Source organism: Trichoderma breve, chromosome 2, assembly GCF_028502605.1.
Source record: "Trichoderma breve strain T069 chromosome 2, whole genome shotgun sequence".
In the NCBI taxonomy this organism is placed as follows: domain Eukaryota; kingdom Fungi; phylum Ascomycota; class Sordariomycetes; order Hypocreales; family Hypocreaceae; genus Trichoderma; species Trichoderma breve.
Genome location: NC_079233.1, coordinates 1585718 through 1601959, shown reverse-complemented (window position 1 = coordinate 1601959; position 16242 = coordinate 1585718). Strand labels below are relative to the sequence as shown.

The following is a 16242-nucleotide window of genomic DNA, read 5'->3' as shown; positions in this document are numbered from 1 at the left end:
GAAGAGCCTCACTCGGGAATACCCTCAACAGCTCTGCCCAACCCGTGCAATATCCTGGCGCGCTGCCGGCGCTAAACATGCACCTTAGCGTCCAGAGTAGCGTCTTCCTCCTCATCTATTTCTCGACCTAGCGGTTGACATCTGTCGAGGACTCTGATCCTGCCGAGCCAAGGTCACATCGAACGTCTTTTACTCAGCCCCCAATCAGCTCAATCGGCAAACTTGTTCGAAATTGAGCCGATCCCTGCCTTCTCGCGCCTTCTCGCGCCTAGGTAAGACCTGCCAAGAGATTTTGGGGGGAATTTTACTCTTGCGGCTCTTTTGTGCTGCCGTCGGGACGCAAATCAGTTGGGCATACACCAACACATGTCGACGCCACCATGGTTCTCCCTCCGGAATTCAAAACCATGGCGCTGGTTTAGATCGATGTTACAGAAGACGAGATGGATGCATGAATCGAAGGCCACATGCGCTTTGCCGACCTATCATGGACAGTCAGAATGCTCGCTGCGGATGTTTAAGCGCTGCCGAGAACCAACTATTGTTTTTGTGCCTATATATATCTGTACGCCGCCGTCAAATATTCCCACCACCATAGCCGCAGCCTCCACATCTTTGACGAAGAGCCCTTCTGGGCACAGGTAGGATACTCTCATTTGATCTGTTGCCCATATCTTGTAGCAACGAGGCCCCTACAACACTCCGTTGCCGTCTCTCTTCACCCTGTCAGTCATTCTTCTCATTTCAGCGATCTTATCGACGGCTTCGGATACGCGCCGCGCTGGGTACTAGATAGGAGGAGTGACTTCGCTCGGACAGATTACCTAGGTAGGTAGTAACCAGGGACAAAACTCCTATCTGACGAGGGGCTACTGAGCATATATGATTCATATTTATGAACGCCATGTAAGGCAAAACATTATCACAGGTCAAGTGGGAAATAACTGGCATAGTGCAAGATATAATTATAAGCTGAAAATAGTCGTATTCTCTCTATCCTAAGGCAACTGACGAACTCACCATTATGGTCCAGGGCCAGCTGTACCATGGTCCCATGGTAACACGAGTTTTACGGCAATCCATGCTTTATGGATTCAAGATACAAGTTACAGCTACCACTTGGTAGAGACTCGGTGGTGGCCGGCACCACTTGATGCAAAATTCTCATCAAAATGATGTTGAGAGAATTACTATACCTGGATATCATCTGTTAGCACGATGCTGAAAATGCATGCTGCGATACAAAGATGAAGATAATGTGTGTTGTCAGGGTAAAAGTGCCTTGTCACAGGCGTTATCATCAGAGCATATGGCTAAGTTGACCGTCGTGATATTTGTACATCATGTAAATGCGAGAGGAGAATAAGAAAAAAAAGGGGATGTCTTACCAATAGAGTCACATGCAAGAAGAGAATACCACGGATTGGGGCAAGTCATCTTTCGAGCCGGTTAGCCAACAGCCCAGGTTCTTGCAAGTCAACAGCGTGATGCGAATGATTTCAGATCAGAAATAGAACACTTTGTCTTCGTCGCGTGAAGCTCAGACATATGCTTGTCATTGTTTATTCGAGCTCATCACGAAAAAGCTGGGTTGCAAGAGGAATATGTGGGTAACTAACAATATCACTTTCAGATGTTAGCCAAAGTCTACATGCAAGCTTCAGCAGAACAAGGAGAAATGTTGGATCATAAATCAGGGTTTGCATGAATGGTAGGTAAGGTTGTTGTCCTCATCGGAAACCCGAATAGGACTCGTCATCTAAAATCATCACATGATGCTAGGCTGGGATGAGGCAGAAAACTAGTAAAGCTTACCTTGAATGTGAAACGCAGTGTAGTGCGACAGAAGTAATACAGAGCGCATCACTAGACACTGATACCAAGGAGTTAGCTTTGATATCCAGCATCGGTTGATCCAACATGAAGCATCGATGAGATAGAATCAGTGGGCGAGGTTTTCTAGGCCTGCCGCAAAATGGCGTGTCTTGCTCATTATAAAAATCGGAGCCCAGTGCCGTTTCATCATCTAACATCGGAATGATGGAGGAGATGCAGTATCAAGACGGCATACCTTGTCAAGTGATTCTATTTATCCGAGTCAGCCAATGCTACCATGATTGTAGTCAACAAGAAAAGAGCATTGAAGAGGCAAATCAGTTATAGCCTAAGAATATCGTCAAAGGAGACCTCAGCCGGTAATTTCCAGCGTATATAGTTGTAAAATTGATCATCATATTGCGCGAGCAGAAAAAAAAAAAAAAAAAAGAAAATTTGCAACCTACCAATTATTACATATCGATGGCGCAAGATTGCCGGCGAGATATTCAAGCTCGATACCACTTGGTATTCATTTTCTATCCAGACAGTTAGCAAGAGCGCTCAATTGGCTGAATGCGACAAGAAAAATTGCAGCTGTCCGATAATAATTCAGACTGACGTGCTAAACGGTGTTTTCACTCCAGTGGTCAAAGACTCTAGTTTGCGGATTTAGGGTATCATCAGGTAGGAGGACTGAGGGCAAACAAGCAAAAGCAGCACACAAACTTACATTGAGCTTTTGCCATGGCAAAATTCTGCACATGGCGAATGGTGGAAAGAAAAAAAGAAAAAAAGCTTCGGCAAAATGTTTTCATAGCTTTTACAGGTGGGGTTGTGGGCCGACTAAGATTTTTGCTTCTGTAAGCACGCACGTGATTTCGCGTTGCCTCGCGTTCAGAGAGTGATCAAGGCGTAGCTGACGACGTGATTTCACAAGGTGTTGCTCCAATTGTATGAAGCAGAGTGAAAAACGATTTTTAAGCGTCTTTTCTCACATCTCATTTTGATCTTAGCAAGCGACATTCATCAACATGCCTGAGATAGCTGAAGGAATGTATCTTTCCCTCTAGAAGCCCAAAGTACTGTATAATTAACATCCTTGTAGTTGCCCGTATTGTACACTACCTCCGCAAGAGGCTGGTGGGGAAGACCATCGCCAATGCTGCGGCCATAGATGATAGCAGCGTATTTGGCAAGGTCGGAACCAGTGGAAAAGAGGTCGAAGAGGCTCTGAAAGGTAGAACGGTATGACCAACTTGTCACAAGCTTGAGATTTCGTGCCATGTCTAACGGCACCAGGTTGTCTCCGCGGGCTCTCAAGGAAAATATTTTTGGTATGATGAAATAAAACTGTCATAATAACTGCTTTATGAACTTTTGTTAACGCTTGAGAAAGGATAACGTTAGACAAGCCACCGCATCTGGTAATGCATTTTGGCATGACGGGTAAGCTACTCATACAGGCAATTCTCCTCAGTTCACACCACTCATGTCTAGCATACAGGCTGGGTACACATAAACGGCGAGAAGACGGCTTATACAAACTACTACAAGAAAATGAAGGAGAGCGACATTGCTCAATGGCCCCCCAAGTTTTGGAAGTTCCACCTCAGCACAGATGATAAAGAGCCCGTCGAAGTCGCATTCACCGATGCCCGGAGATTCGGACGCGTGCGTCTTGTCAACTGCCCTGGCGAATCCATTCGGAAACATTCTCCCCTTGTAGAGAATGGGCCTGATCCCGTTGTCGACAAGGACATCTTCACAGAGGAATATCTGCGCGGCAAGATGAAGTCCCGGCACGTCCCCATCAAGGCCCTACTGCTAGACCAAGCCATGATCAGTGGCATCGGAAACTGGGTCGCCGACGAGACTCTCTACCAAGCCAAACTTCACCCGGAGCAATATTCTGATACCTTTGATGACAAGGAAATCGCAAAGCTGCACGAGTCCATCCGTTATGTCTGCCAAACAGCCGTGGACAAACTGGGCGACTCGGATGAATTCCCTGATCACTGGCTCTTCAACTACCGCTGGGGCAAGGGCGACAAAGATGCAGCGACAAAGCTCCCCAACGGAGAAAAGCTCGCCTTCATCACTGTCGGCGGGCGGACTAGCTGCTACGCACCAGGCGTGCAGAAGAAGACCGGCGCTGTTGTTGCCAGCGCAAAGACAGAGCCCGTGAAGAGCGAATCAGGGAAGAGCAAGCCCGCAAAGGGCAAAGCAGCGAAGAGCGAGCCGAAGGAAGAAGAAGATGATGAAGTGGCCGAAGAAAAGAACCCTAAGAGATCACGAAAACAGGCGGCGGTAGTCAAGGAAGAGCCTGAAGAAGCTGATGATGCTGGCCCACCTGCTAAGAAGAGACGGGGCAAGGGAGCGACGGCGGCGAACAAATCGGAGACTTCTGTTAAAAAGGAAGTGGTGGAGGAAGACTCAGGCCGCCGCCGGTCTAGTCGCTTGAGGAGGTAGATGCCTGTGGATGTTTGACATGATGCACACGGAGGTGATGAGAGTTTTCATAGATAAGAGTGAATGCTGTGTGTTTTTGGTGCTTTTGGCCGTACTATTATTTATATAACTATATGAGTGTCTGATACTAAATATACTTCTGAATGTCTTCGTGTATCATGACCAATATTTCCTGATAATCCCTACGTGTACTATTCATAAGCCTTGTCTCTTTTGCCACCCCCAAAGATCATACTGCCCAGCTAAAACTCCCGTGAAGAAAATAGCAGATTCTCTCAAAATAAATCAAATAAGCAAACTATATCATAGTCGTTTACGCCCCGAACCCGTCGTGAAACCACCATAAAAGCCAAAAGTCTATCTCGTCGGCGTGAAGCCATGTGAAATCAACCAAATGGTACTTCTCGTATATCTCCCAACACCAATTGATAGATATGTTTCTGTCTGTACTGTATTGTTCGTGATCGAAGCTCAAGCGCTCCAGAGCATCGCTATATGCTGGCTTTGATTAAACACTTAAACAAAAGGATTCCCAAAAGAAAGGAAAAAAAGGAGAAAAAAGTGACGTCGTAGAACCAGATCGCTCCTAATACACGAAAGCGTAATGGGAACCTGTTGCTGGAACTGAGAGAGTCGTCTTAGCGCGAGTGCCAAGTCTCTATAATTCAGCCTGGAACCCCACGGCATAATGATGCCCAGTATTATCAGCCCACAAGGGTAATATAGTGACGACATTGGTAAAGGCTGTGCCGTTTTTCTTATAGTTGAGAACCTGGACCCGAACTTCTTGATTGGTCCGGATGGCATGCCGCATCATTGTAACGGGCTCATGAATGTCTGAAGGACTGGATCTGGCCGGCGGCTGCACATGAGGGGGGTATTGCAGAAACCGACAGTTTCTACCCATAGTCTCTTGGGGAGAATAGCCAGTCAGTTCGTAGAAGCCAGGGGAGGCGTAGACGATGGGCGCATTGGGTTGGCTGAGATCGCATAATGTGAGCGACACAGAGCAGTCGAGAGGCCCGATATCAATGCAAGGATTTGGTCGAGACATTACTCGCAACTAGTCATGAGCCAGTTAGAAGAGACTTCCCAACGCTTGGCCCCGGTACGAAGGAGCAGTATACGAGAAGTGCTTCTTACCAGTACACCCATCACATCAATGCCGCTAGCGGAATAGATTCCGGGATATATGATTGGGTCTTGAAGCTGTATCCAAGCCGGAACAGGAGTGCTGTCGTTTCCTGCATGAGTAGCAGACTGGGTTGGAAACTCGTACTGGTTGCATAAAGAGTTAATATCGGTGCTGGTCACACGGCTAACCCCCCGGTAAAGAGGCGAGAACGTACGTTGAGGGCCTGGTCTTCCCATGGATTCAGCTGTAATGGCAATCCGGAAGACCCTGAAGACACCATGATTGGTGCCCCTTGCATTTGTTGTTGACGTTGACGCCCGCTAAGTGGCGTAGGAAGAATCGCAAGGATTGTGCCAACTTCTGAAATACGGCTAAGGCTTGGATATCGAGAAAGCTACTGAGGATGAAAGAGATGCTGGACTGTACAGAGTCGGGGGAGGAGCTACTAAATAGCAGTGCCATTGAAGGACCATTTTAAGTTAAGGGATAAGATATACGAGTAAACCAAGTGGATAGGAGGTAAGATATTTTGCGGAATGGGAAAAGAGCACAAGACAAGACGGCCACCCGGGATAATTGGGAGGCTCCATCCGAAGCTTGATACCACTCGCTCCAGTTTGCTCCTTGCTGCTAACTGGGTAGGGCTTTCAACTTTGACAGACCAGGGGGGGCCAAGTTTGATCCTGACGCAGTCATGGCGCAACTGAGTTGGCAAAAGGCTAACAGCCGGTGGGCGCTGGGGAGCCTGCAGACATGTGCAGGGGCAGCCTCTACAAAACTGGAAATCATCGATACAGAGTACCGATCTCAGATCGTAGATGCGGGAGGCTTTGGCCACCATCGAGAGCGGCTTGACCAGTCCATGTTAGCGCACTATCATCTGCACTGGGGATCGCGCGCTTGAATTTGTTAGCGTCCAAGCGCAAGCCATCAAACTTCGTGGAGCTCCCGATGGCTGCAGACGGCCGGGAGAAGCTAGTTGATTGGTCCGATGGCGGTAGCTTGGGTCAATATGGCGATCGGGCGAATGGCTGCCCTTTGATGAAAGACGATCCGAAATCCCAGCCTCTGATGCTGGTCAATGCCACACGATGTTTGCCAATGGGCGGGGATCGCTTTAGGGCGGTAAGTTCCCTGTTGTCATGACGCTTTATGTAGCTTTCGTCTGCAAGTCTCCAGTTCTAGGCTCTCAGTATGCGTCTGTTTTCAATGCGGGCGCAGGAATGCGGCGTTCAATGCTTGCGATTTGCTTCAGTAATCGTATGTTGGTCCGCAGTTGAGATTCGTCCAGCTGCCATGGATCAAGAACGCCGTTCACCGTACATGTGGTATTAGCTTGTGACCCTCAGTATCTAGCAATAGTACAATACTCGTAGCTGCCTTGTACCTGGTAGGAATTGAATATCAAATCATTTGCTGATCGCCTCCAACATCTGGCAAGGGAGACCACGAGCTGAGACCAAAGATGCAGCAACCCTGAAGCCAAGCTGCACACTAACGGCGAGGATGGACGCTCGGTGAGAGGCATTCCGCATGGAGTGACATGTGAGGCTGAAGGATTCATTGAATTCCGCAGGCTCCTTGCAGCGGTGGCTGCATCAGGCCTCAATGAGCGGGTTTGAAATTGCAGTTGTAGCACCGGGATCCAAGTACCTGGCCAAGACAGACAGGCTCAAGATACCGCAAGTGCAGATTGCTGCTCCGTTCTCAAGTGTCTTGTGTTCGGCTTGCAGGGGTCTGACTGGCAGGAGAGTGTCGAGTTGGCGCCGTGGCGGACAGACAAATGCACATGGCCGGTGTCTGGTGAGGCTGGATTGCCACAGTAGTCCGGCGTCCCCAGGCCCGCAGCATCTTGTGCTCAGCTGCACATTCATTACGGTGACCTGCTACTGCATGCCTTGTCAAAGCCCATCGGTCCTAGCAATACTCCATGCAGCATCATAGGTACCGTACTTGACGCCGATGCCCCAAGTAATCTACAAGGGGATCGGGAGGCGCCGTGTCCCAGCTAGGCATCGTTTGCGAATCCGCAGAGCTAATGACTGCTTAGTAGAGATTGGGTCAGTCAAGAAGAGTGTTCACGAAGTGGTAAGTCAAAGGCGACTACCTAAGTATAGGATAGAGAGTGTGTGGCCGGCGGCGTTTTATCATGGGGAAGCTGCTGACCCCTGGCTGCTCTGCGTACTTGTAGTACTTAGACAGTTCAGCTTTTGGACGTAACATCTCCACGCTTTCATGTTTGCCTCTTGACGAAAAATTGGAATTTTCATTGTCATGAATAATGATAGAAATCGGGCGCATAAACTCCTAGCATCTTGATATGAACATTCTAGCAAGAAATGATCTTCGTCAAAGTTGCCGAAGCAGGAGCACCTGTTTGAGTGCTAGGCAGCTTAGGTAAGGTAATTAAGTGCATTCGCTGCGAATCGCGTCTGTGAATCGCGTCTTCAAACCCCCACCATTGGATAGATCTACAAGCACAAATCTGCCAATCAATCCTCACGAAGATGCTCTTATGATAGCCGACATCTAAGATACTGTCAACTTTTCATCTCCCGTACCATGTCGCGTCGTCTTTTCAATCGCGGTGGCCGTGCTGCTGCCTCATCGACCAGCACCTCTACCACCACAGTTACAGCTCTCCCCGATTACGAGCCTCTGTCTTTCCCTCTATCCGATACCGCCCGGCAAGAATTGATCGAGCTTTCGAACAACCGCGGCGCTGCACCTTATGAGAGCCAGCTGAAGGACTCCATCCGTAATCTTGGCCTTAGCGTAAGCGATCTGAACGAGCGCCTACGCAGAGGCCAGGATCGACTGGCTGCAGTCCGTGAGCGTCGAGAGGAGAAGGGCACAGCCAAGACGGCCGAAGAGGAGCGACTGGAAGAGGAGATTCCCGAATTCGAAAAAGAGGTGGAGAGACTGACACGAGAATCCGAGCGTGCCCTCAGAGATACCATTGATCGAAGAGCCGAGCTGGAGGACGGAGCTATTGTCCTGGAGGAGCTCAGCACGACCGCCACAACAAACACAATAGCTCAGACAAGAGGCGCAGCTGCTGCCCAAAGCCGACGACGACAGGCCAACGGAGCTACCAGTGATGAGGAAGACGCTGCTGAGAGGCAAGATGAAGACGAAGAGGGGCCAGTGACTAGCATCCTCGATACGTTTCGTGAGCTCCGCGCCAAGAAGAGGGCCGAATACACGAACCTTGACGTCCAGCAGCGGTACGCTCTCAACAATGACTATGCCGGCTTCAAGAAGCTGTGGCACGAAGCTGCTGCAGGTGAAGATGGCCCTCCCTTGCCAGATGCCTCACGATGGTTCCTGTCCAATGGCGAACCGGATATGACAACCCCCAGCCGTGATGGGCAGAATGGCACCCGAGACGATGACGACGACGACATAGCTGTCCAGCGGGAAACGATTAGCATAAACTGCCCCTTGACCCTCCTTCCAATGACGGAGCCATACAGAAGTCGCAAGTGCCCGCATACTTTTGAAAAGGCTGCCATTTTGGACTACCTGACGCCCCGGGGAGAGCACCAATGCCCCCAGACGGGCTGTTCTCAGGTGAGCTTTCATTATCCATTACCCTCTCTCTTTGAAACTGCGCTAACATTGAAGGAAGATGTTCTCTCGAGCCCGGTTTGACCATGAGTTTTACTTGGACGAGGCGATGAAGCGAAGAATCCAACGTTGGAAGCAAGCAGAGCAAAACCGTCGCGATATAGATGACGAAGACGAAGACGAAGACGATGCAAATGAATCTCTTGTTTTCGAGACAGAGAAACAAGCAAGAGGAGGCGGTACAAGAGGCCTGAAGAGAGAGGCGAGATGAAAGACCTAGTGGTGACCATCAGATGGCTCCAGTTGGTAGGAATGAGATATTATACAAAGTGATACCCAGCAAGAAATAAAAAAATTTGAAGCTACATGGCTGAGAAAGCTTCTTACTATTTTTCAGACCTCTCTCTAACGCAATGAGGTTATTCCCCTTTCTATCAACTATCGTACAGTGGCTTTTGCGCCGTCCGTGTCCCATCGTGAATTTCGTAAGATATCAAAGGGGTATCAAATCTCCCAAAGCCATATTGATACACATGTGTTATTTTTACAAGCAGGTAGCCTGTGATGCTCCGCCCGTGATAACTCTCACCAATTTTTGTTCCCCCCCTCTCTATGCCTTGCGCACAGCAAAGAAATAGTTGCCCACCTTTTCGCTGCCCTTGACCTCCCTCCATCCAAACCCAGGGACATAGACAACGCCCATTACTTTTGCGCTGTCCCAGCCCTTGCCGGCAAGATACCCCCTCAGTTCACCCTCATTGATGTATTTGTTCCAGTCGTGCGTCCCCGGCGGCACAATGCGCAGGATGTCCTCGGCAATCAAGTTCGTCGTCAACCAGCTGACCCACGTCCGCGCAATGGTGCTCATGATGAGCCACCCGCCAGGTTTCACGAGCGGGCGCACGCGCTCTAGAAACGCCCCCGGGTCGTCAATGTGCTCAATGACTTCGAAGAGAGTCACGATATCGTAGCCCTGGCCCTCGGCAGGGACCTCAAGCTGCTCGACCGAAGATTGTAGGTAGGATAGCTTCCCCGCCAGCGAAGGGTCCTTGCGGGCATGTGCTTTTGCGACGTTGAGGACGGACGGCGTGGGATCGATGGCGGTGACGTGCTTGGTGGTGGCTAGGCGGGCGGCGCTCTCAGCAAAGATGCCACCGCCGCAGCCAATGTCGAGGTACGTGATGGAATTGAGGTCGTCGGAGGACTCGCGACAGGAGCGGATGAAGTCGTGGCGCAGGGGATTCATGAGGTGTAGCAGGCGCGACGATCCGTGAGGCTCCCACCACTCAGCGGCGAGGGCATTGAAGTGTGAGACCTCATTGGGGTTGACCGACGAGAAGCCCGAGTGCCATCGCGATGATGCAGCCGCCGTCTTCGCTGGAGTAGAAACAGAGATAGAGGCAATTGGCAGCCGTGGACGAGAACGAGACACCAGCCGGGACAGGCCGCTTGCCACACCGGCCACAGCTCGGGTCGGCGCGGCCATCTGAGGTGAGCGAGCGGAAGCGGACGAGGGCACCAAAGGACAAGGGATGAGGAAGAAACACGCAAGGAGCTCGGAGGCTCGGAGGATACGGAGATGTGTGATGTCAACGCTGCAACGGGCGGGAATGCCCTGGGCATGCACAAAGGGTCCGGCTGACAAACAAAGAGCTGGAGGTCCAACTCCGAATCTCCCCCAATTCTGCAAATCTTCCAGACTTGGAGGGGCAGCCCCCCGGCGTGCCGCGGGACTTTGTGGGGGCTGGCCGCAGCGAGAAAAATCGGGCATTATACCCGCGCGGTTGGCTATTGCTGGCTGTTGCTACGAATGTTGTGGTGGAACATGGTATTGCGGTAATATGAATGGATAGCCATTTAGAGAAACATGATCAGATGAGTTGGAGGCATTGATCTTTTTGTTGTTCTGGAGAGATTTCTATGAGTAGATGTATCGTGGTGTAGTAACAATTGGGACTTGTTTGGCTCTCTATTTTGACGGTAGATCCGTCATCATATTGCCAATATCAATCAATTAGAACCTAGTTGTATTTCTCTCTGCAGCTGGCCACAACTCTACCCCAGCAATCGACATAAACCTCTTGGCTTCTTTGTAATCAAATTCCAACATGTGAATCCCTCAATAGGCGTCTTTGCTGCTAAAACGCCGCAAAACCGCCCTAGCGCTCTCCACGCCTCGGCTTACACATCATTACTCTGCACTTACAGTACGAGCGGGAAAAGCTGACAAGCATCTGGTCGAAGCATGTGGATTAGTCCTGATGCCATCATCATAAGACCGGCACAACGTTAGCGGAACCGGCGCACCGAGGTCGCAGGTCTTTTTTGCCTGGTCCGAGCAATAACTAATAACCTGGGCGTTTGTTTATATTCTGGCCGGAGCGCCCATCTAGATGAAAGAGTTTCGTTTTCCCATGTGATGTTCTGTTGTCGCTAGCAATACCTCTCTTTACTGTTGTGGACGGCATTGGCCTTGATCTTTCTCATCTCATCTCTTCCCATGATACCCTGTTGCTGAAAACAAGAAACGAAACCAAAATCGAGAAACAAGCACGAAAGCAAGAAACAGAAGCAAAAAGCAAAAAGCGACGTCGATCCAATCCAAAAACCAAACAAGCCTCGGATACTCTTTCACCCACAACTTCGCGAACCATCTCCGTGCCACGCCCTTGAGAGACACACGCTTCGGCATTTTCAGCCCCTCCATCGTCTCGGCTTTGCCGCAACAAACTCGGGTCACTCGAAATCCCCCAACGCCAAAACCAGCCGCTATTTTCCCCTCCAACTACCTCTCGCAGTTTCTCAGCTCGGCGCCGCAAGTGCCGGCCCGAGATCCAGTCCATAAATTCCAGGGTACTCGGAATTCTGGCCCGCCCAAAGCGACCCTAGGCCCGTGGAAGTCCATCGAACAAAAGTCACCGGGTGACTTTCCCCAAGTTCTTGCGCATCGTCATATTCCAACCATCAGCTCTTTTTTTACTTTTCGACATTTCCGTCTCTCTTTCTTCTCGGATAAGCGATCAATTCAATTCAAATCGAATACAAAGCTGCTTCATTGAGAGCAGTGCAATAATACCCAAAATCGAAGCGCAAGCACAAACAGCCCAGCGACATGCCTTCCTCCACCATAGATCAGAGTCAATTCGACTCCATCCCCGACTCTATCGAGGCCTTCCGTATGTTTTCGCCCTTTTCAGCTTTTCTCACCCTTTCTTGACATCTCTCTTTCTCTCGTATTTCCGCTCTGGCTGGGCAATTGACTAACCCTTTCCCCGCAGGTAGAGGCGAGTTCCTCGTCGTCCTTGACGATCCCTCCCGCGAAAACGAGGCCGACCTCATCATCGCCGCCGACTCCGTCACCACAGAGCAAATGGCCTGGATGGTCCGCCACTCCTCCGGCCTCATCTGCGCCCCCATCACCCACGCCCGCGCCGATGCCCTCGACCTACCGCCCATGGTCCAGCACTCCCAGGACCCGCGCGGCACCGCCTACACAATCTCCGTCGATGCCGCCGACCCCTCCGTCACCACCGGCATCAGCGCCCACGACCGCGCCCTTGTGTGCCGCGTGCTGGCCGATCCCGCCTCGACCGCCGCCAGCCTGCGTCGTCCAGGACATGTCCTGCCGCTGCGCGCTGCGCCTGGCGGAATCCGCGCCCGTAATGGCCATACCGAGGCTGCTACCGAGTTCTGCCGCCTTGCTGGCAAGGCTGAGGCGGGCGTCATCTGCGAGATTGTCGATGATGGAGAGGAGGTTCCTGGCCAGGCTGTTCGCAATGAGCCCGGTATGCTTCGCGGCGAGGCCTGCATCGACTTTGCCCGGAAATGGGGCCTCAAGGTCTGCACTATTGCGGACCTGGTAGCCTATGTTGAGAAGACGGAGGGCAAGCTCGCAGCCAACGGACCAAATTGAAGCAAAGAACAAAGATACGAGGGGATCTTGAATTAATCTGAAAAAAGAAAAGAGAAGGGAAAAAAAATATGGGAAAGAGACAAACAAGGAATCTAAGAATATCACGAACAGGAACGACAAAGGGCGGGAATTCTCCCCTAAAACAAAAAACAAATCATAGGGACTCATTCGATTACCATGGCTAATATTTGCTCGGCGCACACAGGCAACGGCGGAAAAAGGGCTGGTTCGAAAAGAAAGAGGAAGACACCAAAAAAAGGCCGCAAACTCCTACTCTACTCCCACTGCTTGACCCTGTATTCCAAACTCACTTCATACATCCATCTACGCACCCAGTACCTTGGCTATCTGTCTTGGACGACTTCATCTACGTTGGTTATGTTTTTGGTTGTCTCATTAGATTTAGCTATTTTATACGGCGTTGTTTACATACCACAATACATATGTATAGCCTATCCTGTATAACAAGGCAAAAATGAAAGAAAATAGACAAAAACTATGTTTCCCATTCACCGTGCCATATTTACTGCAAGGAATTTCTATTCAATTTGTCCTTACTGATACTGTACATGAAATACTTTTGATCCATCGCTATGAGTTAAAAACAAAACAAAACACAATAATGCTTCCATGAATAATCCCACTTTGTCAATGCCGGTAAACTACGATCATAGCACATATCAAGGTAGGCCATCTCTTGACTATGCCATAAAGTCTTCCTCAATGTTGCTTCGACTACCGCTCTTGCTCTGATTCAGCCCCAGGTTAAGTTCGGCTGCCTTCTCAAGCAGCTCATCAGTGCTGCTGGCGCCGCGGTCTGCCAATGGCGGCGCCGTGTTCGACCGCACTTGCACCTTGACCTCTCCCTGCACTCCATCCAGCTTAATCGTCGACACCGTGGTGCCTCCGGGCGGTGGCCGCAGATTCGGCTGCGGTGCCAAGTTGACTAGCTCGCGGAAGAAGTTGTTGGCAGCTTCACAACCATCCAATAGCCATTTCAAGCAGATAGTAACTCGCTCCTTGGCAAATGGATTGTGGTCGTCATATGCGCAGCAGTTGAGCAGCGGCACAATGCCGTTGTACTTCATCATTTGCATCTGCACTTGGGCATTACCCGGAGTACTTTGCCCAGGTGGTGGCTGCAACAGCGTCGCAATGATGGTGAATATCTGGCCCTTTATGCCAGACCATGGGAACTTGTGAGCCGGCTCTTGCAGAGGGGGCGGTGGGGGTGATGGAGATACGCCTTCGTCTCCAGTTGCGTATGGCCGTTCCACCATCGGGTCGTTGCTGGCATTGTTACTGGCGTTAGATGTGCTCTCTGCTGCTGGGGCGCGTTTAGGCACTTCGACAAGTGGTTTCTTCGGCACGGCGGCCTCTAGGCTGCTGAGGATCGTGATGAGATCATAGATAGCCTGCCACTCGATAAGATGAGGCCTCATGTCCACCATTTCGGCCACAGTCGTGAGAAATTCCAGGTACTGGGACAGCCCATCCTTGGCTCGTTCCATATCCCAGCTATCGACCGGAAACTCGGCGGGATCACGATTCTCCTCGCGAATCTGAGCTTGTAAATGCATGAGAGCCGCGCACTCGGGGACGATGCGGCTCCGGAAAAAGCTAAAGAAGAAGTGCACTAATTTGAGATCTCTGGTCTGGTCCTTGGAATCCTGTGTGGTAGAACTGGCGGCACGGGCCCGAAGCATATGGTTGACAAGACGCAAGAGAACTGTTTGCGCCGGGGAGATGATGTCCTTGGGGATTCTTAGAGAATTCCACGCATAGGGCACCAGGGCGCTGTGGTGAATAGCCTCGACAATCTGCGTTGTGACTTGGAAAATAAGGCTTTGCTCGTCCTTATCCCACACAGCAATGAATACAAGCAGCTCACGTAGTAGGCTCTTTCCACAGTCCAGCGCAAGAAACATTCTGCATCGAGTCTTTTGCAAGTTTTCTCCCGCACGTGTCAACCCGGATCCTGCATGATCGAGAATGCACGATTTGACAATCATGTGCAATGCTTCAATCTGCTTTGGATCGAGAATATTAGGCACCTCTGTCAAAAGACCAGTCAATGGACCATCTCCATACGATTCGTCATCATCGACCTCTTCGTCGTCCATCATGTCGTCCATGTAATCGTGGGGATAGTCGTGATCATGGTGATGATGATGGTGGTGATGGTGGCAGTGATGGTGGTGGTGGTCGTCTTCATTATCATGATGATGATGGTGATGGTGGTCGCACTCTTCAACCTCATTGCCAGATGCAGCATGTTCGTGGTGATGATGGTCGTGGTCGTGGTCGTGGTCATGGTCATGGTCATGGTCATGGTCATGTTCGTGATCGTGGTCGTGCACATGGTCGTGTTCATGGTCGTGCTCATGTTCATGGTCGTGTTCGTGATCATGGTGGTGGTGATGGCATTCATGATCATCCTCGTGGTGATGGTGGTGACGGAGATAGCACTCATGGCATTCATGGCAGTGCTCATGGTCAGAGAGGTCCTCTTCGGCACCCTCTGGAGGCGGGGAGTGGTCCGCCCGGTAGGAATGAGCATATCGATGAACCAAGTTGTTGCGGCAATGCTCTGTACGCGACTGCGCAAACTCCACGGATGGCATGCCAACTACCCAATCCTCATAATTCGGATCCCGCGCTCGGAGCCACCATGTATCAATTTCACGGGACACACGAGCGTACAACCTGTCCTGTTGGTACTTGTCCGGTTCATCCGGCTTCCATACCGGGTTGACCTTTTCAGAGTCATCATCTAAGATAATGGAAGTGGGATCAAGGGTTTCCGGAAGCCAGTTCCAGGCCAGTGGCCGTATGGGAGCCAAGTTTCCTGGAGGTTTGTCTGCATGGTTTTCGGCGTAATGTCTAAGTAGCTTCCTCGCTGTGTCGCACATTTTCGAATTCCGATCCAGCCAGTGCTGAACTTGGTGCTTAGCCGCATCTGGGCGGAATCCCGAGCCGTCTGTCATGATCTCTTCAGGTCCCGATAGCGCACCGTCATCGTCAAAGAGGACATCAAACCAGAACGACATCTTGTTGCGATCATGCTTGGCAGTCCAGTTGTGAACTTGCTGCAGCGAAGTCACAAGCAGTTTTTTATCTGACAGAGGGATTAGCATATATCCATTTCTCCGTATAAGAAAAAGAAGTCAGCTGCACATACATAATTCAGTAATGTCTGTGAGCTTTAGTCTCTGGGCCTCGTCCAATATCTCTCCGTCGTAGCCTTTACTCGTGACGTTAACACAGAGGATAATTGTCTGGTAGACCATTTGGTCAAAATGCACTGCGGCGCATATGTCCTGAGGAACCTCGGGCT

General features: G+C 50.5%; 6 protein-coding genes across 6 annotated transcripts; 3 read left to right on the top strand and 3 right to left on the bottom strand.

Annotated features, from left to right (window-relative positions):
- Positions 1 to 2113: 2113 nt before the first annotated feature.
- On the top strand, positions 2114 to 4287 carry T069G_02725 (formamidopyrimidine-DNA glycosylase h2TH domain-containing protein; the record flags this gene model as incomplete). Its single annotated transcript, XM_056169935.1, has 5 exons — positions 2114 to 2195; positions 2924 to 3063; positions 3118 to 3152; positions 3215 to 3264; positions 3323 to 4287. 5 exons carry the CDS (start codon positions 2114 to 2116, stop codon positions 4285 to 4287), a joined length of 1272 nt encoding a protein of 423 aa, XP_056030827.1.
- A 658-nt stretch (positions 4288 to 4945) lies between these two features.
- On the bottom strand, positions 4946 to 5702 carry T069G_02724 (PAS domain-containing protein; the record flags this gene model as incomplete). Its single annotated transcript, XM_056169934.1, has 3 exons — positions 4946 to 5350; positions 5431 to 5565; positions 5637 to 5702. 3 exons carry the CDS (start codon positions 5700 to 5702, stop codon positions 4946 to 4948), a joined length of 606 nt encoding a protein of 201 aa, XP_056030826.1.
- Positions 5703 to 7984: 2282 nt separating this feature from the next.
- On the top strand, positions 7985 to 9263 carry T069G_02723 (zinc-finger of the MIZ type in nse subunit domain-containing protein; the record flags this gene model as incomplete). Its single annotated transcript, XM_056169933.1, has 2 exons — positions 7985 to 8995; positions 9054 to 9263. 2 exons carry the CDS (start codon positions 7985 to 7987, stop codon positions 9261 to 9263), a joined length of 1221 nt encoding a protein of 406 aa, XP_056030825.1.
- A 339-nt stretch (positions 9264 to 9602) lies between these two features.
- Positions 9603 to 10478, bottom strand: T069G_02722 (methyltransferase domain-containing protein; the record flags this gene model as incomplete). Its single annotated transcript, XM_056169932.1, has 1 exon — positions 9603 to 10478. The coding sequence occupies one exon, from the start codon at positions 10476 to 10478 to the stop codon at positions 9603 to 9605; it is 876 nt and encodes a 291-aa protein (XP_056030824.1).
- Positions 10479 to 12104: 1626 nt separating this feature from the next.
- Positions 12105 to 12905, top strand: T069G_02721 (3,4-dihydroxy-2-butanone 4-phosphate synthase domain-containing protein; the record flags this gene model as incomplete). Its single annotated transcript, XM_056169931.1, has 2 exons — positions 12105 to 12168; positions 12271 to 12905. 2 exons carry the CDS (start codon positions 12105 to 12107, stop codon positions 12903 to 12905), a joined length of 699 nt encoding a protein of 232 aa, XP_056030823.1.
- Positions 12906 to 13606: 701 nt separating this feature from the next.
- On the bottom strand, positions 13607 to 14833 carry T069G_02720 (spinocerebellar ataxia type 10 protein domain-containing protein; the record flags this gene model as incomplete). The annotated part of the gene is made up of 1 exon (XM_056169930.1): positions 13607 to 14833. The coding sequence occupies one exon, from the start codon at positions 14831 to 14833 to the stop codon at positions 13607 to 13609; it is 1227 nt and encodes a 408-aa protein (XP_056030822.1).
- Positions 14834 to 16242: the final 1409 nt, after the last annotated feature.